Source organism: Cucurbita pepo, chromosome LG01 (genome assembly GCF_002806865.2).
Source record: "Cucurbita pepo subsp. pepo cultivar mu-cu-16 chromosome LG01, ASM280686v2, whole genome shotgun sequence".
NCBI lineage: Eukaryota > Viridiplantae > Streptophyta > Magnoliopsida > Cucurbitales > Cucurbitaceae > Cucurbita > Cucurbita pepo.
In genome coordinates this window covers 5,286,828-5,311,027 of record NC_036638.1, presented here as the reverse complement: position 1 = coordinate 5,311,027, position 24,200 = coordinate 5,286,828, and the positions used below count along the sequence as shown (strand labels likewise).

At 35.5% G+C, this 24,200-nt stretch overlaps 2 protein-coding genes across 21 annotated transcripts; both read right to left on the bottom strand.

Moving 5' to 3' along the window:
* Nucleotides 1–172: 172 nt before the first annotated feature.
* Nucleotides 173–4,789, bottom strand: LOC111805762. Its single transcript, XM_023690983.1, has 9 exons — nucleotides 4,379–4,789; nucleotides 3,453–4,152; nucleotides 1,989–2,111; nucleotides 1,785–1,882; nucleotides 1,552–1,669; nucleotides 801–920; nucleotides 591–703; nucleotides 354–508; nucleotides 173–248 (listed from the first exon to the last, which is right to left on the bottom strand). Exons 2-9 carry the CDS (start codon nucleotides 4,090–4,092, stop codon nucleotides 173–175), a joined length of 1,443 nt encoding a protein of 480 aa, XP_023546751.1. The 5' UTR covers nucleotides 4,093–4,152; nucleotides 4,379–4,789.
* Nucleotides 4,790–7,004: 2,215 nt separating this feature from the next.
* LOC111809165 (ADP-ribosylation factor GTPase-activating protein AGD4-like) lies at nucleotides 7,005–23,879 on the bottom strand. 20 transcript variants are annotated; one of them, XM_023695576.1, is made up of 19 exons: nucleotides 20,522–20,716; nucleotides 20,249–20,319; nucleotides 19,930–19,992; nucleotides 19,081–19,413; nucleotides 18,866–18,966; nucleotides 17,964–18,008; nucleotides 17,665–17,730; nucleotides 15,752–15,799; nucleotides 15,566–15,661; nucleotides 15,429–15,470; nucleotides 14,410–14,625; nucleotides 13,513–13,644; nucleotides 12,053–12,271; nucleotides 9,984–10,070; nucleotides 9,629–9,886; nucleotides 9,159–9,280; nucleotides 8,784–8,874; nucleotides 8,124–8,572; nucleotides 7,005–7,320 (listed from the first exon to the last, which is right to left on the bottom strand). In XM_023695576.1, exons 5-19 carry the CDS (start codon nucleotides 18,962–18,964, stop codon nucleotides 7,206–7,208), a joined length of 2,085 nt encoding a protein of 694 aa, XP_023551344.1. In that variant the 5' UTR covers nucleotides 18,965–18,966; nucleotides 19,081–19,413; nucleotides 19,930–19,992; nucleotides 20,249–20,319; nucleotides 20,522–20,716; the 3' UTR covers nucleotides 7,005–7,205. The 20 variants fall into 20 exon arrangements, with proteins under 20 accessions (XP_023551344.1, XP_023551465.1, XP_023551331.1 ...); XM_023695697.1 differs by lacking the exons at nucleotides 18,866–18,966; nucleotides 19,081–19,413; nucleotides 20,522–20,716 and adding exons at nucleotides 21,754–21,869; nucleotides 23,871–23,879; XM_023695563.1 differs by lacking the exons at nucleotides 18,866–18,966; nucleotides 19,081–19,413; nucleotides 20,522–20,716 and adding exons at nucleotides 21,754–21,869; nucleotides 23,266–23,317.
* Nucleotides 23,880–24,200: the final 321 nt, after the last annotated feature.

Below are 24,200 nucleotides of genomic sequence, written 5' to 3'. Positions count from 1 at the left end.
TCTTTTAAAATCTCTCTGCCCGTTCTCTAAAATATTTTCTCAAATCGGGGCGAACTTGACCTCCGAGGCTTAAAAAATACATTCATTCTATGCATTTTGTACTATATAACCAATTTATTATAATAATATAAGAAATGAAGGGCGAGGATTTAATATTACGTTAAAGAGCAGTTCATCTGAATGCATCACTATCTNGAATTGCATGCTTAGCAAAATCTGCAGATTTTCCTTCCACAACAAGAAGGGTTCTGCGTTCCAAAACATGAAAAAGTCGGTACAAATCGGGAAGACGATGATCAACGTAAATTAATCAGGCACGCATCAGGAAGAGGATGAAAGGATAGAACAATTACCCGGGTACAAGAGACAGCTTCATAGCCCCTTTATAGTTGCCAGAATGGTCTGTACCAATTACTCTACCAAAGGTCATTTCACAGTCAGTCAGAAGGAGGACACCAACGGGCCTTCCAAACCATGGTGGCCAGACATGAGGCTGAGAATGATCACCCTGAGGATATCATCCAACAAGAACATTAGTCTAGAACATGTACTAATCAAAACCTGCTGAAAACAATAACGCAGTTAGCGACCTCGTTATAAAAGTCAATGATGCAGGAATCTGGTTTCACTGACATCATTTGCTCTCCAACCAAGCGATCGATGAGATCTTGAAGCAACGACGGGATGGATTCTATTCTTCTATCTGTAAAGTTCACTAAAAATGAAGATCTAAAAAACCCCATCAAACAAAAACTAAAATTTAGAAACGACAATCTAAAACGAAAGATAATGGCAAATGCCTTTTGCGAGCCCTGAAGAGTTGTCATCATCATGAGGATGATCTGCAATGGGAAAGCCTAGTTGGATCATCTCTCTCCCATGTCCCTTCATGGGTCTTTTTGAGACCACATATGTCTGACCTGATTTCATGCAACAGAAAAACATTATATTATAAATTTTGTGTACTACAAGGAATAGATGAAAAAATCAAATTTCATACATGAACTCAGGATCTATTGAGCCAATTTAAAACATAATGTTATATAAAGAAGACACTAGAATTAAGAAACAAAAGATTCCTTCAGAGATTAATGTGATTGATGAAGAGGAAGTAAAGAGTTGCTCGGTTGATTCTCGAAACGCCAAGTGAGATTTTGTTGGATTGGAAAAAGCTTGCAGCGGGGGGGAAAGGTCGAGGTTGATTGGGGTAAGGAAGAAGATTGCAACGCTACCTTCGTCCACAGGGTGGCTAGTGGCAGAAGAAGTAGGAACACAATTGTGCCCTTGGTTCAAGATGAAGGGAAGCTTATTAAGTAGGAGATCTATATCTCTACGGCCAAAAGTGGCTTCTTAAACCTTTTGTTCGTACTCGAATTGATTGGACTCTTGATTGGGTAGCACCTTTCGAATTTGGAGTTGATTAAACAAGCCGTCATTGGGCGTGATGGGGTGAAGTCTCATAGAAACCTCTCACTAAGAACTATTCCCTAGCCAAACGCCATTGGGAGTGAAATTTCATATCCAGAAACTCAAGAAATCACAAGAACTTGCCTTGAAATTGCCCCCTCTTTCCAGAAGCTCTCAAATCGTTCACCAACGAAAGAAGCTTTGAAACCTCAGCATCGTCCAAAAAATCTTCGAACAATTTCAATCCATCCATCACATTAACCTGAATTTGAAGTCAATCAGTCTACCATGTCGAGCTACGTAACATTTTTTCCTTCGAAGAATCTAACAACAAGGAATCCAAGAACAAAATTTAGGATAAAACTAAAAAGTTATACCATCTTCCCATCAAGCATCTCATTGGCAACAAAGGTTCTCGGGGTTGTCGCAGCATACTGCTTTCCGTTCTGGCTTTGAACAGATTGCAACTCCTTATCTGGGGAAAGATTTGGTTGATAACATAATTATAATAAAAAAATATTTCAAAACTTTCATTACAAAAAGAAGGATAAAGCTGCAATGATTAAAGAGACAATACTCACTTCTATTACTTGAAGAACATCCATCGTCAGTAGGTTCAACGTGAGATTCTTTATTACTTGCATTATCTTCTAAATGTTCTGCACACTTCGGTTTGCTATTACTTTGGTCCTTCCCATGAGTATCTAACCAACAAGCAAGTTTGTCATAATTCAGTGAAAGTTTGTCAATGATGAATATTCATATTTGAAGTAATTCAATTCTCTGGGAATGAAATAGAAATATAAGAAACATGTCATTAGAAATGCACTGTGGTACAAAATGTAAAGTATAACTAAAATCAAAGTGAATGAAAGCATGGTCATTTTCATTACCTTAGAAAGGACTTTTTGAAGCTTATATCGCATCCAAGCATATCAACCATATGTGCAACACAACAAAGATTTTTGGGGTTAAGAAAAGCACTATCCTCGCCTTTTCTATAATTTATCCATCACTCCTATTTTGGTCTTTAATTTTTGTCCAAGAGATACTTACTGTTATAACCCATGCATATATAAAACATTTCATACAATAAAATAAACTCCTTAAAATCTAATAGGAAAATAGTTTAGAACGTAACCCAAAAGACACAAACAGATCATACAATCGACAAATTAATCTCTTTTTGTTATAAATTTTCTTAATCGATACATAATAGGGCAATGTCTTGAACAGTTAACACCAAATATGAGAGATCCCACATCGGTTGGGGAGAGAACGAAGCGTTCTTTATAAGGGTATGGAAACCTCTCTCTAGCCAACGCGTTTTAAAAACCTTGAGAGAAAGCCCGAAAGGGAAAATCCAAAGAGGACAATATATGTTAGCAGTGGGCTTGGGCTTGGGCTGTTACAAATGGTATCAAAGCCAAACACTGGGCGATGTGCCAGCGAGGAGACTGAGCTCCAAAGGTGGGTGAACACGAGGCGGTATGCCAACAAGGATGCTGGGCCTCAAAGGGGGTGGATTGGGGAGTCCCACATCGATTGGAGAAGGGAACGAGTGCTAACGAGGACGCTGGTCCTCGAAGGGGGTGGATTGTGAGATCCCACATCGGTTGGGGAGGAGAACGAAGAATTCTTTATAAGGGTGTGAAAACCTCTCCCTAGCGGGCGCATTTTAAAAACCTTGGAGGGAAGCCCAAAGAGGACAATATCTGCTAACGCTGGGCTTGGGCTGTTACAAACTATGGAAGATGAGGAAACAACTGCATTCTTTTATTTTAAGAAGGTCATGTATAACACTCAAAGTCATACCATACGTTAAACAGAAAATGTCGATCGTTGACAACGCATATAACGAGTTACATAAAAGCAGTAAAATAAAATTAAAAAAAATAACAAGTAAAGTGGAAGTCCCAGGAATTTCAAAGCCTGTGTCTAAAGATCCTTTTAAGAAATGTTGTATAGGTCCTAAACTTGCAGAGGTTCATGATAAACTTAATTTATCCCTATAATAAATTTCACACACTATTAAGAAATTATACCTTTTCTGTCCGCAGCTGACCCTGAATCTTTGTCGTTCAAATTTTCATCATCGCCCGATGCCTTACTGTCCTCGCACGTATTACTTACGTGCTCCACCTTCCTAGAGCCTACAAAACTTGAAGAATTCCCACCATTACATGACTCTGCACAAGTGACCATCTCTTCCTTGACTGTGGCTTCAATCCTATGGCCCTGCTGCTGCTGCTGCTGCTTAAACCCTGGCCCAGGTCTCCTATAGAACTTCGGCCCCACTTTTACGGGATCGATATACCTCTGTTGCCTCCTTGAAATGACTTGCTGAAGGGAATAGCTCACGTCTGCCACTGAAAAGTACTGTTGCATATGAATCACGGGTGTCCAATTACACCGCCGCTGCTGTATACACCCAATAACCACATCATACTCCCCAGGCTCTCCCACAGCACGCAAGTGATGGCAAAGGGCATCAATCATTGCATTCGCAGCAGCAAATTCACTTCGCAACCATGAGATAAACCCATCACGCTCATCAGGAAACCAGGGGCGGGGGTGGTGTTGATGGATCTCGCCACCGCCACCACTCACCGCAACTCCACCGCCACCACCACTCTGAAACGAAACTTTATCCGGTACGCCCACATTTCCCGATGGCATAGCCATGAGAATCTTCTAGCCAGAAAAAAACACTAAAACCGCATATACAGTCGTATATCCTCAAATCTGAGATCCAATAAGTAAAAAAAAGTACGAATGAATTTTCATTAAAAACAAACAAAAACACAGTCCAAATGCTGAATTAGAGATCATAAACACAAATGTCACACGAATTGCTTAAAATCATCACTACCCATCAATCATCGACAAAAGTCGATAATGCACAAACGAAAAGAACATCGAACTGGGTTATAATCAAATTACTATTCCGACATAAATCCAAGAAGATTACCACAACCGATAAATCAAGAACACAAATTCTGACAATTCGATAACGAGCTACAGAAGAATTTAGCCGCGACCCCAATTGAATCAGATCTGCAAAATGGGGTTTGACGAAAAGCCCTTTTTAGACTGTGCTTGTGAACAACGCACAGTGAAAACTCAGTGGCGTAGGGTTTGTAAAGGGAAATTTGGATTTATAAGATCTAGGGTTTGTAAAGGGTAAACTGAGGATGGTTTTAACGAACACCAATGTACAATGGGGTCTTAAATGGTGACTTCTCTCTCTAGGTCGGTCTCTCTCTCTCTCTCTCTCTCCACTTCTGGGAAAAACAACTGGGAATTGAAGAGGCACCAACATAGGATATACTCTCAAATTCTTGAGCTTTAAAAGGGCATTTTGGTAACTCAGATTTAGGGTTCTAAATTTCTGCTTTTGAAGTCCAAAAATTTGAGCTTTTAATTCATTTCCGACATTGCGGATAAGCTCCCTTATTATTTGATTCATCTTAGATTCACTCAAAATGTTTTAACTAGTTTAAAAAAAAAAAAAATATTACAAAATTACAAAGATACCATTCTTTCACATTTTTTAATAATTATTTTAAATAAAAAATTATTTGATTAANAAAATAATATATTACAAAATTACAAAGATACCATTTTTTTACATTTTTTAATAATTATTTTAAATAAAAAATTATTTGATTAAATACATATTCTATTAATTAAAAAAATTAATTCAATTTATTAACAATTTTTTATTTACTTACATTTTTTTAAAAAAATCACTTTTAATCCTCGAAAATCACCTTTTTTTTTTTCTTTTTTTATCTAATTTGGTGAACATTCTTCAAATCTTAACTACATTTTAGATTTTGAAGGATTAAAAAATATATATTTAAATATTTAAGATTTTTTCGGTTAATTTATTTTTGTCTATAAAATATTTGGTTAANCCTCGAAAATCATTTTTTTTTTAAATCTAATTTGGTGAACATTCTTCAAATCTTAACTACATTCTAGATTTTGAAGGATTAAAAAATATATATTTAAATATTTAAGATTTTTTTCGGTTAATTTATTTTTGTCTATAAAATATTTGGTTAAATTAGAAAAAAAAAAAAAGAAAAAAAAAAGGATGTTGATTTAAGCTTGATTATGGAAGAAGGGAGTGGCTCTAATGATCACATTGATCATCCAAAAGCATTTTTTATTTTTCATAATATTCGCCATGTTCTTCCTGATTATTGGGTTTCTAAATCTTTTCATTTATCCATTTTTAAACATGATTATTATAAGTTAAATTATAATTAATACTTAATTATTTCTTTTATTTTTCAGGCTATACCTCCCATGAATGACAACCCAGTAGAACATTTGGATTCTACTTACAGACATGTAAGTGAATCACCTAAAATTTTGTTTTGTTTTGTTTAAGGTTTTTCTTAATTAAAAGAAATTGTTGTTGTCGATATGATATGCAGGTAGTGGATGTGATTTTCACGAGCCTTTTGAATTTTTTAGGCAGATTAGGCGGTCTCTATATTAATCTACGGGGTCAAGGTTATCTTCAAATTTATTCTCCTCGTGCCTTTTGGGATGTTGATTCATTTCGAGAAATGTTGCGTAAGATTTTCTCTTTTTGTATTATCAAACAGCTGATCCTGTTAACAGATTCTTATTAATGGGCTAATATGAGTAATGAATGCAGGGGAGGTTCTTAGTGATCAACATAGGGTTCCGCAAGAGAATGATGCAATTATTTGGCATAATACAAATTTGCAATCTTTGTTTAGTCTCATTCCTCAAGAGCGTCGAGTAATAGGTACGTTTATATTATGTAATCAATTTGTGGCTAGAGAGTGCTGATAGCTCGGTTTGAATATCGACCTCCATATTTAAGTTTACTTAACTTAGTTTTTATGGATGTTTATAGGATGCTTGCTAGAGGATCAGTATGGAAATAAACAAGAAATTAAGATTCACGACTTTTTGCGATTTTTGGTTCATCCTAATGAAAATTTGGTGTTTGTGGTATGTATCACTCGAAAGAAAACAAAAGCACTTTTCTCGACTAAAATTAAAAATATTTATTTATTTATTTATCGAGATTAGGTCGGTGACTTTCGAAATTACCAAGTGCTCGAGGAAGAGATCGATCAATATGTCAAAGGTACTTTTCACTTCTTTCTTTTTACATGATGAATTTTGGAACGATAATTCAATTAGTTAATGTATTAAAAAATTAATGATTTTTTTTTTTTGTAGTTTCGGACCCCGGGACACCTACGAATCTGTGTGTCCGATTCATTTGTCAAGAATGTCAACGAAGATGGAATCTTATATAAGGTTAATTTCTTAGCTTGAATTTAACTTTTCCTCAATAATTATTCAACTCGATGAACATATCATATGATTTTCGAGTTAATTTTTTTTTAATTTTAGTTAACATTTAGTGCACATTTTGTGATTTCTTATAGTTTTAATTCTTTTAATTATGTTAATAGAGTTTGTAACTCAATTTATTTTGGTTTAAAAATAAAACTATTTCATATTGTTTCAATAATTTTAAAATCTCATCTAAAGTTCATATATTTGAAAGTATATAATACAATAAATAAATAAATCAATCAATCAATCAAAAAGCATGTCATTTATGCGAGTGGGCAAGAGCCATGGTGGCTGCATGTCACTGCAAATCAATAAGTTAATATGAAGGTCAAGAATGAAGAGATTACAGAAGTTATGGCAGATAAAAACACCACCAATAATTACAAAATTCAAGATTCGACTGACAAAAAGACATAAAAATCAGAAGTGTTCCATCGTATTCTTTATTCAGATCTTGTAAGCAAAAGAAATAGCTCCTCATCGGCTATTGCTCCCATTTCCATTGCTCTTTCTAATGCACTTAATCCTCCACCGTCTTTGATGGATGGTCGTGCACCTCTGTTTATAACAGTTACAACAGGCAGAAACACAGGTAATGAAATTGTATCAGAACACCACTATCAATAAACTTCAGTATACATAGTTTCAATGTAACACCCCTGTAAAAAATGTTTCGTTCTCTCTCCATGTGAGATCTCCAAAAAGGATGGATACTGGACGGTGTGCCAGCGAGGATGCTGGCCCTGAGTAGATTGTGAGATCCCACATCGATTGGAGAGAAGAACGAGTGTCAGCGAGGACGCCTGACCCCGAAGGAAGGTATGCAGGTGTATTGTGGGATCTCACATTGATTGGAGAGGAAAACGAGTGCTAGTAAGGACGTTGGACCCTAAAGAGGGGTGGATTGTGAGATCCCACATCGGTTAGAGAGGAGAACAAAATATTATTTATAAAGGTGTGTAAACCTTTCCCTAGCAGACGCGTCTTAAAAACCTTAACGGAAAATTTGAAAGAAAAAGTCTAAATAGGACAATATCGGCTGACGATGGACTTGAACGGTTACAATGCATGGTTACAATCCATGAGATCTTATGTTCAAATGCTTCTCTAATTGGTATTGATAAGCACTTTTAAGTATTTTGCTAATTTTCAAGTCTAAAGTACAGGAGAGTGTTGGAGTATTGACATAAGATTTAAGATGAAATTTATTGTAATCTATAAGCTAGTGTGTTGAATGGAGTGAACATAATACCTATGACTTTTGATAATCAACCCAACCCAGAACACCACAAAAAATAACAGCACATGCATAAAGAAAAATCAAATAACATAAAATAAGACAAAAGGAGAACATATTGTACCTTCTAAGTAGAAACTTAGCCAAGCTATTGTTTTTCTGGGAGATGCATTGGTGCAAAGGCGTACTTCCATTAGAGTCGCATACATTTATATTGGCACCGAATTGCAACAACAGTTCAAGCATCACTTGATTGTCATTTTGACAAGCGAGATGCAATAGTGAGCAACCTTGAAGACTGTTCTTTGACTCGCTAGAATCCCAATCTCTCCCACACAACGATGGATTATGAGATTCTTGATTACTTCCCGAGGGCTCCTCATCCAAATTCGGGCTCGAACTGACACTGACCACATCATCAAAAGTTGAGTTGACAATCGATACTGCTGAAACTACTATGAGGCGATAAGCCTCTCGCAAGTCATTTGTTTTGACAGCTTCCCAGATACTTTTTGCATAAGAATTGTTGCAGGGTGCTTCACTATCCTTGACCACAAACAGTTTCTCTACATACTATATATGACAAAGATTGTGAGCTTCATGTGAGATAACTACGAGTATGAAAATACAAACATATCCCAAGAATTAAGCCCTCAATGTAGTGAAAACAAAAATATGTAAGTGAACTTGAATGACCAATAATCACAGAATGTTGTGGGGTTGCTGGAAAGGAATTATGAATAATTAAAACAAATAAATAATGCAGATGAAAAATCCCTTGTACCTTAGCATGAACATATTTCTCCCGATGCTGTATGGGATCCTTGAGACTTGGTTTCGGAATTGGCGTGGCTACGTCGTGTTGTATATTATCGCTGCAAAAGTTCTTGCTTTTAGAATTCAATTGTAAATACTAGANGTGGCTACGTCGTGTTGTATATTATCACTGCAAAAGTTCTTGCTTTTAGAATTCAATTGTAAATACTAGAAATTTTTTCTTATCAGTCAGTTGCCTAAAAAATGGTGTAAATATCTACTACCTTGAGAAGAAAGATATATTGTAGGAATATTTTGCTATATTCTGTAAGATTGTACAAAAGATCAAATTTTGAAATGAACTCAAGCATCAAATGAACAATACAACTCAAGGAAATATTACCTTCCCGTATCTGCAAGAAACAATCCTTCCCAAATAGAGTTACAATAAGCATTGCCCAAGTTCCTAAACAAGTCCAGTATTGAAGGCTCCCAGACTTTGACATCTAATACTATCGATCTTACCTGCATGAGCCAGGAATATAAGCCCATCATGTTTTCTTTTCACATGATTAGGTTAACATTTGTTTTTACAATTGTTTCTGATGAGTGTCCAAGGTTCCCCTCCCATGTGTTTCTGGTAGATATTAGGCATGNATGAGTGCCCAAGGTTCCCCTCCCATGTGTTTCTGGTAGATATTAGGCATGGCATTTATTTCAATATTCCAAACTTTAGAGTTCAAATATAATATTGCATTGTGTTATTACGCAATATTTTCCAAAGCTAGATACATATATAAGTAGGAAAGCCCAACTCACCAGCACAAAAATCAAAATCCATTATGATAACAAGATTGAGCCTGATTTGAATACCTTCGAAATATGGACACCAAGATTACGATGAACACCAGAGCATTCTATGCACAACAAAATGCCAAGGTTTAGAGAGGCCCACTTAGGCTCTGGAGTGCCGCATTCTGCACATAGATCATTTCCAGGAATTTCTCTTAATATCTTAGAAACAGAACCTACTTGACTGCCATCTTCTAGTCCCTTTTGATGTAGTGTCTGTACGTTATAATCGTCGAAATTGTTGTTGTAACTTTCATCATGTTTGGCTTCCAGAAATGGCTGCAGAACAATTAAAAGGCTGTATCATAAGCATCCATGCTTTAATCCTTCCTTTGTCGCTCACACACAAACATACAAGAAGCTATTGGGACCAAACCTGTTGAAGAAAGTAAGAATTGAAAAGAGATGCAATAGCCCCGGTGATTTTATTGATCCAGTCCAGCCTATCTGCCTCGTTTTCGGCCTAGCCCAAAGAGCAAAAAGTATCAACAAGGATTATGTTCAACCAAACAGTGTTATTTCCATTCTTTAAGAGAGCCCAAATGTTTAAACAATAAGTACAAAGAAGTGGAAAACTTGAACTCCGAAGTTTTTTTTTTCTCTTTACCTTCCACTCAAAAATTGAAGAAAGCAAAGTATTAGGGACACAAAACTCCAAATCCTCCCAGGTACATTTAGATATCTAAGAATTTTATGTACAACTTCCATACGCTCTTTATTAGGACAGTCCATAAATCGACCCACCACGCTAACAACAAATCCAATATTTGTGCGTGCGTGAGAAAGATAGATGAGATGTCGTACCAAGTGTTGGTATTATCCCACTCAACTGATGAAATCTAATGATCAAGTCTAAGTTTCTTCTACGAGTCCATTGGAGAATTTGTTGGTTTGCTCCCAAGCATGCCTGTTTCTTTAAGATGATCTAGTACATATTTCCTCTAGGAGACAACAAGACCTATATGAGATCAAACAACTTTCATACCTAGAAAATATTTGAGCTTTCCTAGATCCTTGACCTCAAATTCTTTAGCCAAGTCATTCTTCAACTTCTGCAATTCTGTTTCATCATATACTACTAAGAGAGCAATTTGAGTTTCTGATTTCCTTTTGACAAAGAAGCATTGAAAATATCCAAGGTTTATAAGAAAGTTAGAAATCTACCAAACCATTCACGAGGGGAATGCTTGAGCCTGTAAAGGGCTTAAGTTTGTATGCATTTTGTTGGATCAACGTTCTCGAGGAATATCCACGTGCACCTCTTCTTTCAAATCACTATCTAAGAAGGCATTTTTTATGTCTAACTCTTAAACAGATATAGACCCCAATCAAGATTGGTTTCTAGAGATATAATGATTCTTATAGTGCTTAGGGTTTAGAAGCAGATAGGAAGGTCAAACTAGAAAGTGCAAAGCAGGCTACAAGCATTCTCGGTTAGAGGCTTAGAGGAACTCAACATTCAAGTCTAGATGCTAGAAACACAAATAGCTGAGAAGAAAGCAGAAAAACTAGGATGAATAAGCCATTCAAGAACTTAAAAGACAGTACACCAGGATAGCTNGTACCAAGTGTTGGTATTATCCCACTCAACTGATGAAATCTAATGATCAAGTCTAAGTTTCTTCTACGAGTCCATTGGAGAATTTGTTGGTTTGCTCCCAAGCATGCCNATACCAAGTGTTGGTATTATCCCACTCAACTGATGAAATCTAATGATCAAGTCTAAGTTTCTTCCACGAGTCCATTGGAGAATTTGTTGGTTTGCTCCCAAGCATGCCTGTTTCTTTAAGATGATCTAGTACATATTTCCTCTAGGAGACAACAAGACCTATATGAGATCAAACAACTTTCATACCTAGAAAATATTTGAGCTTTCCTAGATCCTTGACCTCAAATTCTTTAGCCAAGTCATTCTTCAACTTCTGCAATTCTGTTTCATCATATACTACTAAGAGAGCAATTTGAGTTTCTGATTTCCTTTTGACAAAGAAGCATTGAAAATATCCAAGGTTTATAAGAAAGTTAGAAATCTACCAAACCATTCACGAGGGGAATGCTTGAGCCTGTAAAGGGCTTAAGTTTGTATGCATTTTGTTGGATCAACGTTCTCGAGGAATATCCACGTGCACCTCTTCTTTCAAATCACTATCTAAGAAGGCATTTTTTATGTCTAACTCTTAAACAGATATAGACCCCAATCAAGATTGGTTTCTAGAGATATAATGATTCTTATAGTGCTTAGGGTTTAGAAGCAGATAGGAAGGTCAAACTAGAAAGTGCAAAGCAGGCTACAAGCATTCTCGGTTAGAGGCTTAGAGGAACTCAACATTCAAGTCTAGATGCTAGAAACACAAATAGCTGAGAAGAAAGCAGAAAAACTAGGATGAATAAGCCATTCAAGAACTTAAAAGACAGTACACCAGGATAGCTAAGTCAACTAGTTACCTGCAAAGTGTAGGTCTTAGAGGGAGAAATTATTCTGAAGCAAAGTCGTAGGTCTGTATCCTCCGCATCCTTCTTTATTGTAGACGTATGCAGATTAACTGTAGAGCAACGCAAAATTTCTTCATTGAATGATGATGCCCTCTTGTGCCTTGAACGGAATCTATCAAAAACACTTTTGTGGTGTTCATTTGAACGATTGAAACTAAGAGATTGATGGCCCTGAAGGAGATATTAACACATTAAATTTACCAAAATCCGAAGATCAGGTCTCAAGGATTTATTTACTTTCCATAATTATTTATATTTCTATCATCATAACCATTGTCTAGAATACTATAAAATATAACTTACACACAAGGAAATTTTGAAGTAAAAGGTTTCACCTAGATAGAAAATAATATTACAAAAGAAAAAGGCGATTTGAATACATAGAAGCCCTAAGAGCCATATAATCCACAGATTGATCTTCAAGCAAAAAGAATAAGATATAACAACTTCACATGAACAGCTGAAAAAAAGAGCACTACGCATAACAAGCACTTGAGGAATCAGCTCCAAACACGTCTCAAAAAGTATTTTTATTTATTTCAACCAAAATTTTCATGATTAAGCACAGCAACAAAAACATATATATGCTTATTGAAAAACAATGTCCAAAAAAATTGCCTTCCATAAAAGATTCTCATCCATTTCATTCTCCTTCATTCACAATAACTAGAATTTCGTCCCACATATATGAAAAATCTTTTGCAATTCAGTTGGATGAATTGTATCTCATTGATATCCAATCATACGATAATATCACTAATGACAAAATTTGAGCTATAAAAATAACGTTGGAAGATCTTTATCTATACCAACTTCCAAATTGGAAACTTGATTCCATAAATAATTTATTTTTCAATTATTTTCATTGTTTTAGAGAAACTTTTTTTTTTTATTAGGTTTAATTTTTTCTAACAAGAAACAAACTTAGCATTAATAAGGGAAAAAGTAGAATAATGTTCGAGAGTACAAAACTTTCTATTTTATTGATGATTGTATTTTGATCTTTTTCCCTTTCTACTTCGCTGACCGTCCTTTTACACAATACAGTCATTTGAGTATATCATACGACTACCTTTGCATAACATTGGTTAAAAACAAACCCAAAATGTAGAAGTGAAAAGGAGAAAAGGACTCGGTTCGTATTCTGCTAAAAACTTAAAACCACCAAAAATGCACCATCTCTTATGCTACATAGAATTATTTATTAACAAATCAACTGCACAGAACCCACCACAAAAGAGTTTGATGGGATTAAATATTTTTTTTAATAAGCACAAAGTGCATTAAAGAACAATGAACCTCGGGGCTTAATCATGCCTCGCTGGATGTCATGGTGCTGAAGGTGCTAATTGAAAAAATTAATTTATAGAGAAGATCCCTAGCAATTCTACCAATGTAACAACTAAACGTACCATATATTTGTTTCCCTTGTTCTTATAATAATAGAGAGCACCTTGACTATCAAGTACGAAAAACATCCTTTTCCATTCTCCCCTCGAACCTGAAGATCGTTTCAAGAGATATCCTTGTTTTATAGTTTCAACCTACAGATGCAAGGACAAAAGAATAGTCAAATGATATCGCTGGAGACCTGAAATATTTTAGTTTAGGGAAGTATATGTATACAAAACTTATCATTTTCTAAAAGAAACGTAACAGAAGACTAATATATAAATGCTCTCTTGTTACTACGTCTTTTCCGAAATATGTGTAAAATCTTCATCATATTTATTGTTTTGGCAGACTGTGAAATGAAATAATATCTTCACGTGTAGTAGAGTAAATTTCTGTGAAGAAAGCAACAACTGAAATATCGGAAAAGATATAAACTAAAAATTTTAAAATAAATTAGAGATAATAAAAAATTTGGCAATGAGAATGGGTCTTGGTTGGGGTTCGGTCCTCCGTCCCCAAAATTTCTCATCCCCATCTTAGGCATTGCTCTCATACCATATCCTAGAAGGTTCCTGTAGGAATTTTTCTCATCCCCAAACATAGATGTGCAGAGGACATGACTTCAAACTACAACCGCCCCCCACTTAAGATATTTCATATCATATAAGCTATAACTTATAAGTTATTTTAACCACAATGTTGAAGACTTAGGCAGTTGTATTGTGAGACTAATCAAGATAGAGTATTAGTTGGCATACATTCAGAGTTATTAAAAGTGATCATTATTATTGAACATTTCAGGAGTTATCAAAAGGAATACATCAATAGCTTTGAAATATAAGAAAACATTTCAGGAGTTGGGTAAATCAATGGTATTGTGAAAAAAGAAAATGAAAGAAAAAAACGTTCTTTACCTGCCCATTGACAATGAACATGGAAGCTGTATCAACATTTCTGTAGGAACTAGTACCACTACCAAGAATGCTATCAGAAATCACGGAAAGATCTAGGCTATTGGAATCTTGCAAATTGTCCAGCTGTGCTTGTGACCTGAATTCCTGAATTCTTTTTGCAAGTTTATCTTGTTCATTGTTGGCCAGTTCTTTAGATTGTTGTGTATATGTTAGAACCTTAAACAACAAAACGCAAAAAATTACTAGGAAAAAAAAAAGTAATTAACTTGTGCAAGATTGTGTATAGTTTTCCATAAAGGGTGGACATAGCTTATGTTAGGACATATTTCCAGCACTAAATCACAGAAATCTTCGAAGTACCGCCACTAATGCTTAGCCATGCCACAAAGATAAGAAGTATGTAGAACCTACTAAATAAAATAATAAAATTGATGGTCTTGTGGCTAAATATGAATTTAAGTAGTACAGAAATGGATTCATGGAACACTTTGCAAATTTTTGCTACCAATTCACATTAGAATAAAGTTGACTATAGATGATAAACAAAAAAGAAGACGAAGTTTGTCCTCGCCGATAATGACAGACAAACTTCCAACTCCCAAGAAGAAAAAATAAGTTAACAACCAAATCATCATATTGGTCCAAAGGGTAATATCCATAATATAATAAGTTAAATACACAGTGTAACAAAGCATCCAGAAGTGGTTGAGATATACCTATAAACCATATACAAAATAATGCTACAGTTCCGACAGAAATTCCATCTCTGCCGTGAATAAGCTTACACAGGAATAATTGGAACCCATCAAAAGGATACTTGATGCAGCCACATGTCAGATAACCAAATGAAATATTATTTCCCCAATCTAGGACCCGTTCTATCATCTCAAATGTCCCACCAGAGACAGATTTAAACTAGATGATTGCATTAACAATGTTTCTGTCTCTAACTATATCAACTAATGACACAAGTTCTTCACACCAGAAATTTCGAAGTTTTTGAAAATATAGGAGCATACCTGATGAATGAAAGGTTCCATCTGGCCCAATAAGTCATGGCCCTAGCTCATAAATAAATAAACGCTGTTTAGTCCACATAATGGTAAAATCATTCAATCATGAAATGCAATATCATCAAATAATTTAAAGAGCATACTAGCTTAAAATATCTCAAATGAGCATCCATCAGTGCACTTATAGATTCTAAGAACTCATACTTCTTCTTTGCTTCAACGTTCATGAGAGCATTCACCTACCGCCCTCAAAACAGTAAAAAAAAAGTTAGTGCGTAAAAAGACTAAAGAGAATAGGATAGAAAAAAACAATGTAATCGTTAACCTACTAGATTGAAGCGGCTTTTCTCGAATGCTGACTTTGAATTCAGGAGGTCCTGAAATAAGACTGGGAGGTCATCAATAAAATACTTCAAAAATATTATATAGAAGAAAATAGACCTTCATTCTCCAAAAAGAAAACCAATAGGAAACTCCAAAAAGGTAATAGGGAAGATAACAATGACACACCCAAAAGTGATTGTGCTGATGTTTGAAAATCATTTCATTCTCTTTTTCCCCCTTACTTGTCAAACTATTGTATGTACTACTTTGAAATCCTGGTTCGACTTGACCAAGTCATTAACAACTCTGCAAAGTCCTTGGACAATGTTTTTAGAAGAGACAAATTCCATGGATGAGTAAATATGTGCAGAAAAGGTTTCCTACATCAAAAGTTAACTAACGAAAAGGCTATCCTAAGAAGAAAGATTATAATCTCTAAAATGGTGTTTTTGATTACACCAATACACAGCATAAAATAAAATTAAATCTAAAAAGTTATCACCCAATACAGAGCAGCAGTAGGTCAATGTAGAAAGAGATGTCAAGGGTGCTCCAAATTAGAAAAACACACCATACAACAAGACGTAGAGGGTAAAATTCCTTTGACAGTGTCTGGCATTCTGTTCTTACATCTTTATACTAGTGTAAATGCTTGCAGCCATTTAAGGGTTACATCATTACAGCCTTGCTACACTTCAAATTATTTATTATTTTTTTTTGGCGGATGGAGAAGGAACTCCTCGATCATCTCTCTGTAGCCTTTATTTCTTCCAAAGTGGAATCAAAACACGTAAAAAACAAATAGCTCCAAGCAGATCAAATGAACAGCTCCAAAGAATGCAACAAAACGGTCCAACTAGAGAAGGCATCTCTCACAAAACCTGATCAAGAGTGTTAACTCTTCTGTGGATAATCGGCCAAGAAAAGAAATTAAACCTTAATTGGAACTTCACCCTCCATAGAGTAGAAAAGACGAACTCGCTAGAGGGAGAAGGGTCCAACAAGCAACAAACGAATGAGGTACAAGAAAAGCCCCCAGTAGGGTTAGGACTCCAAAAACGAGCATCTCTTCGCCTTGGGATAATCTCTCCATGGGGAATCTTTCAAGCCAACGCTTAGTCAAAAGAATTATGTCTAACCTGCTATGCACCACTCTTTTTCTTCAATTAGACCAAGTAAATCTGTAAGCTCACTCTCTCTTCCGTAGACCAAGTAAACCTGTTGTTCACCAAGGGGGTCTACAAGGTCACACTTTTCTATGAGTCTATTAAAACACTTCATCGACTTGGCAATCCTTCCTCCACCAAACTTTTCAAACGAGAATCTGGTTAAATTAAGTCTCCCGCTAAACAGCAACTTTCTCCACAAAGACCCAGAGATTACCAATCTCCTCCCAAAACGCCTTCCTCCCTTCAGGGGCAGGAGGCCCATACACACCTTGAGACCCACCTCACCTTTCAAGTCTTGGAACTCTACTACCACTGAAATCGAAAAGACCCCCTTCAACACCTCCATCGCTTTAAAAAGCCTCACATCCCACATTAAGAGAATACCTTCTGGAGCCCCACCCATGCAATTGGATGAATTCAATTTGACATGAAGAAGCTTGCGAAGATGTTGGATGAATTCGAATCTTCATGTAAACCTCCAATTCTATTTCTGAATGAAATCTCTCTCGTTTCTTATAATTATTAACTAATTAATCAAAGTTTAAAAATTAAAAAAATAAAAGAACTAAAAAGAAAAATACCTTGTTGTCTTGCATACAGTTTCTAAATATACACAAGTACATCAAAACAACTGAAAATTAATTTAAAGGTTTAACTGTAGAAGTTCATGTATATCAACGGCCAAGAAAGTGAGAAAGACTATCCAGGAGAAACTATTAAAACTTCCATACTAATATAGCAAGGCATACCTTTTCAAATTCTGCAACAATGTCCCCTCGTGTGTTCTTTTTCAATGACACAAACTTTTCCCGAGCCTAGCAATGAAGTTATGTTTCAAATGAAAATAAAGAGTCGTGGAAAATTTACATTTACATATTGTACACATATATTTAAGGCTTAGGATCCATCCATTCGCAACGTTCCCCCTACTAAGGTGTTTCAGTTTACTGGAAAAACCACCAATTATACCAATTTTCAGAAACATGTATCGTCTGGCAAGAAGGCTTCAAGCTAAGGACAAATCACAAAAGCAAGTATATACAAACACCTGATCGTACTCATGCATAGCTTTATCGAAGCATTGGCGAGAGTCCTGCGAAGTCAGAAGAATATTTTAAAAACAAACTCAGTAAGCTTAGAAAGAAGAGTTTCAAATGCTTACAAGCACAATAAGAGAGTAGGCTCTATTCAACAGTTTTAGGGGAATTCTACAATTAACAAATCTAGAGCATTCATGGTCAAGCTCCTCAAATGCCTATTTTGAAAAATGTACCATGGAGGGCAAAAGTACCACGAAGAAAACTTCCAATTTTTTCTAAAAAGAAACCAAGCATACATTGAAAGAAATGGAAAAATGTATGACATACANTAAGAAACCGAGCAAACATTGAAAGAAATGGAAAAATGTATGACATACACAAAAATAAAAGCCCAACAAAAAAAAGATTCCAAAAACTATAGGGAAGGACACCAATCTACAAGAATAAAGTCCAACGCATAATTGCAAAAAACCTTCGGCACAAATGCCTATAAAGAGACATAAAACCTAATAACTTCTCGTAGCTCCCCTCAGATCTCTCCACACCTCTAAAAAAGATAGAGAAAAAGCACGCCTACCAGAGAACGGTGTTTTTCTCCCAGAAAAGGAGAAAAGCAAAAGCTTCTCCATCATACCTTGCAATCCCTTCTCAAAACCAATGAGACTCCAAGCGCAACTAAGAAAATGGACCATATCGACTGAGCATAAGGGCAACTCCAAAGAATATGGTCAAGGTTCTCCGAAGCATCACTGCAAAGGTAGCACCAGCACACTCCAAAGAATAAGTGTCTTTGTACTCTTTCTAAATTGTTCACTCTTCTACACAAGACTTGCTAGTCAAATAACATGACCTAGGGTTATGACTAATGGCTAAAGGGAAGACCTAGATAAGAGGAAGGCAGTTCACTCACCTCACAACCGACTAAAGACACCCAAGTGTTCAACTTCGAATGCTCGCATTTGATACCCATGATGGAGCTCTTTCCTCTATTAATCTTGAGACCCGACATTGCTTCAACAGACAAAAAGGTGTTCAGATTAACGAAAGAGGTCTCAGCACCAGCACAAAAGAAAAGGGAATCATTAGAAAAAATAAAGGTGCAAGGTGAAGTCTATCCATACTCACCCAAGAACCCTTAAACCAACCCTTATCCACTCTAGTAGAGACTAACCTGCTCAGAACATAAAGATAATATGAGAGAGAATCCCTTGCCTATGACCTCTAGTCGCAAAAATCCTTCCTCTCAGCTTCCAGTTTAAAAGGATGAAGAAGTTCACATTTCTTACACAGCTCCACATCCAAGACCTCTACTAATAACCAACTGCTTCTTCTCAAGGACTTCACCCAAGAATATGTAGTCTACGTGATTGTATTCAAAAATGAATCTTTCCATGTTTCTCTTTCTGTAATCATCTATGATCTTATTGGCCCCAAGTGCCTGGGCAAGGATCTGCCTCCCTGCAATAAATACACCCGAAAACTCCAAGTTTGAAAGACTTCCGAATAAACCATGGTGTTAGTTCTTATAAACACAACCATCCAAGAAAAGAACTTAACCTTCCGCTAAATTGAGATATTCATAAGTTCAGCAAATAAAAGGAACGGAACTAATGGAAGAAGAAGGATGATGTTAAATAAAAATAAAATAAGTATATCAATTTACAAGGAAATATGTCAAATGACTTGAAAGTCCATACTCTTTCATCCCTAAAGTTCAAGCATCACACTAACATTTGAAGAGGAGGATAAGAAGAACTAAGAGGAAGATGATGAAGAAGATGAAAAAAAAGAAACTAGATGACGAGGAGCAAGGAACTACCTCCTCCCAACAAGAAAGATAAAAAGGATAAAAGAGAAGCTCTCATTGTCTAATACCTCCAGCCATCACATTTTACCTTTAGTTTATAAACTCATTATCTCACAAAAAGATGACTAAGATAATGAGACAAGTTCTCAACTTTTCATAGAACTTACCCTTACTCCTTGTAAATCTTCGTTCAGGAACTGCATCAACCGATCCGATAATACATGTTCTACCTGCAAAAATATGAACAAGAAAGATTACAAAGTAAAATCCATATAAGCAGCGCTTGTCTTCAATGCTAAGGTCAATCAAATACAGTTGCATTTCTTTGCCCTTATTTCACACGCCAAAAAGTAATCAACCTTAAGGCTTAAACTCTCATACCCCATTACTATAAAAAATAATAAATAAATAAAATAAAATAAAATGAAGAAGATAAATAAAAATAAGAACTTTTTAAACATCCCATAAAGAGGATCTAGAAATAACCTGGGAACGCAGTTGTTCTTTGTAGGTAGCCAGTTCACGAAATGCAGTGATAAATTTGGATATAACTGGACCTGGAACAAATTAATGTGCAGATAACAAGTCATACTTAGCTTAATATACTTCTGGGTTTCTTATAAATTAGAAAATAAATAAAAATATGAATATAATCACTCCGGCTCTTTCGTGAATTAAACAAATTAGAACCTAACGTGCCTACTATCACCATAGAACCACGTTGTCTAATTAGCTATTTATACCACATACAAAACATACCTCAGGGCTCAACCGGGAGAAAATCAGGTTGAGCAATTCTAAACTATAATCCAAATAGGAAAGGTTCAGTTAAGTTACAAGTTTGAAATTCAACACTAAACTACGCGATAAATAAAAAGTTTGCCCTCGCTCTTCCAAAAGAAACAAGCACTTTTCATTAAGAAATTGAAAGGAACAAGAGGACCAAGCAGCTACAATAAAGGCTCTCCAATTAGTCCGTATATATAATAAAAAAAAAAATAAAAAATAAACATTACAGAAAGATTTTGACATCACAGCCCACACANAAATAATAAAATAAACATTACAGAAAGATTTTGACATCACAGCCCACACAGCCATAAAATAGATAACATTGCCTAAAGATGGTCAAAGTAATTTTCACAATTCAAGAAGATGAAATTGATGGGAGACCTGAATTGAACCTTTTCCAACTATAAATTTTGAAAAAAAAAAAAAAAAAAAAAAAAAGNTAAATAAGGCTACTCATAACATGATTTAACTACAATTTTGGTCTTGTTATCAAAAGCTACAATTTAGCCCCTGGGCTTCTAAAAATTAGAGAAATAGAGAAAATCATTTTTAAATCTTCTCTTGACAAAGATCGAGCTTATAGGGTTCTTGCAACATGTACGACATTCTTTATCATCGAAGGGTTAATTACGGGATCACCTTGTCTTGCAGTAATAAATAGTACCATCTATAGTAAAAGTCCTCTTATTGCTTGGAAAAGGACAATAAAATATGAAACTAGCACCTTTTTTCATATGATTCGTGACTCAAGAGTCCACAATCCAAGATCAGTTACATGATAATTGAAGTAAAATTATAAGTTCTTTTCCTACGAAACCACATGTTCATTGAGAAAAAAAAAAGAAAGAATGTGCAAGAGCATGTAAAAAAACAAGCCCCAACTAAAGTAACCTAACACTAACTACAAAAAGGACTACAATGCAAAATAACAAGACCAAGCTCTTAACTACAAAATGTCATAGTGACCAATGCCCACAAGGAGGCATTAAATTAAACTTGGCCACCTCTTTAACTTCTTCCTCAATCTCTCTAAAAGTTCTATTGTTCCTTTCAACCTCAAAACTTTGCCCATCTACATAAAAGGAGGATTCGAGTGCACCTCCTCCAACAATGATCTATCATCTCTATTATGAGCCCCACAATCACCAAGCAAATTCATCCAGTGATTTCAAAGATATTGAGCAAACTGGCAGTCCTACCGTGTATGATCAAGGTCCTCCTCATATCTCCTACAAAGAATGCACCATTGCGGGTACAACAAAAGGGAAGAATTTCTTTGAACACGATCCACGGTATTAACTCTCCTTTGTAACACCTTCCACGCAAAAACCTTGTCATTCTTTGAAATTTTAACATTACAAAATGAAGGAAAAGCAAAGGCAATAGGAGAAGGGATAGACAAGATATGAAGAAGAAAAAAAAACAATAGTAAGAGAAACTCCTAGAATGATTGAGGGTCCAAATTCTAATATTTCTTCCACAATCAGACAAAGGACGACATAAGCCTAAAGAAATCAAAGAAGAAAGGTCACAAGAAAGCAACACTGAGGCCACAAAATGCAGCCTTTTGTTCGGACAATGGTGTAACTGAGCAAAGCACACAAAGGCTTATCACTCACCCAAGTTGTTAAAAGAGCATTACCTAAACCTTGCCATTGGGACAATGCTTCACTTCTCCTTGTTATTGATAACCACGACAACAAATCAAAGCAGATAAATAAAACACAGGGAAGAATGTCAAAGGAGAACATCCAAAGACCGCCAAAGAAACAAAAACCACCAAAGAAGGAATAAAGAAGACTCGCAAGATGATTGCTACATGAGTGAACCAAAGGGTCTCCAAAAAAACTTTTGAAGAAAAAACTGAGAGAATCTTGAGGTGAACGTTGCCACTCGAACAAATGGCTTATATTGCTGGAAAAGAGGGTGAAAAAAGCCTTGACTGGGTAGGGTCAGATGAAACAGCAAAACCGTAGGAAGCTTAAGGCAATGAAGCCCCACACATCCTTCCGAGAAGTATATCAAGCTCTCGTACCATGACATTTTTAGCTGTCAACTGCTTAGTTCCAATAAAGAAACAACAACAGCAACAATAGATAACAGATATAGAACTTGAAAAAGGGAGGCTTAATCCTCAATCATTGACCTTAAATCCAGGGAATTATTTATAGAAAAAAGTTACAGACTTTCCTAAACAATATACAGCCAATTAAAAGAAGTATATACTAAATTAGGTTTAGAGTACTAATGGGAATATATAGGGAATGTTATTAAGATATTTGTATTGGCATAATGGTAATTAACGAGGGTTTGGTTTATAAATAGAGAAAATGAGGGCGATGGGAGGTAGGCATAATTTTGGGAATGAGTCTATTGTGAGACTTGAGAGAGACTGGTGTCATTGAAAATTTCTCTTTGATACTGCAAATTTTCAATATTGCTGGAGTGTTTTTTTTCTTTTTATTATAGGGATCCTATCACATTATTCATCGCTGATACAAAAGACAACCTTTCACTTTCATCTTGAGACCCACGGTAATGCGACAATCAGGGAGAATTTATAGATACTGATTGGGACTTCGCTTAAAGAGAAGTTACTTAGACGACCAGCATAGATCTGGAAATAGGTCACAATTAATAAATAAGAACCTATGGCTTAGACTCATTAGTTGAGGGAAAGATAATAAATAACATAAAGAGATCATTACAACCTCCAATGGACACGCTGACAGGATCATCCTGTCCAACACCGAATCCTTCCAAAGAATCTGCAAAAGAAATGTCTCCATTACAAGCTTCTCCAAGAGTTTCCCTACAAAAGTAAACATTTGCACAAACAATATAAATGAATAAATACTATCAAGAAAAAATGATAATATGTTACACGGACAAGGCGACAATATTATTTAAAAAAAAAAAAAAATTGAACCTAGCCATGGGCAGGCATATGTTTAAAGAAATATTTTGGAAAATTATCCTTTTAATCCTTGAGTTTTCTGCAATAGGTCACATTGGTCTNTTTGATACTGCAAATTTTCAATATTGCTGGAGTGCTTTTTTTCTTTTTATTATAGGGATCCTATCACATTATTCATCGCTGATACAAAAGACAACCTTTCACTTTCATCTTGAGACCCACAGTAATGCGACAATCAGGGAGAATTTATAGATACTGATTGGGACTTCGCTTAAAGAGAAGTTACTTAGACGACCAGCATAGATCTGGAAATAGGTCACAATTAATAAATAAGAACCTATGGCTTAGACTCATTAGTTGAGGGAAAGATAATAAATAACATAAAGAGATCATTACAACCTCCAATGGACACGCTGACAGGATCATCCTGTCCAACACCGAATCCTTCCAAAGAATCTGCAAAAGAAATGTCTCCATTACAAGCTTCTCCAAGAGTTTCCCTACAAAAGTAAACATTTGCACAAACAATATAAATGAATAAATACTATCAAGAAAAAATGATAATATGTTACACGGACAAGGCGACAATATTATTTAAAAAAAAAAAAAAATTGAACCTAGCCATGGGCAGGCATATGTTTAAAGAAATATTTTGGAAAATTATCCTTTTAATCCTTGAGTTTTCTGCAATAGGTCACATTGGTCTCTAAATTTTCAAAACATGCATTT

Coding starts and splice junctions, on each gene's coding strand:
- LOC111809165 (XM_023695547.1), bottom strand. Junction 20,320..21,753: donor GAGGACCTTGATCATACACG/GTAGGACTGCCA, acceptor AATTTGTTCCAG/GTCCAGTTATATCCAAATTT. Junction 14,626..15,428: donor TGGAACCTTTCATTCATCAG/GTATGCTCCTAT, acceptor TTGTTGTTTAAG/GTTCTAACATATACACAACA.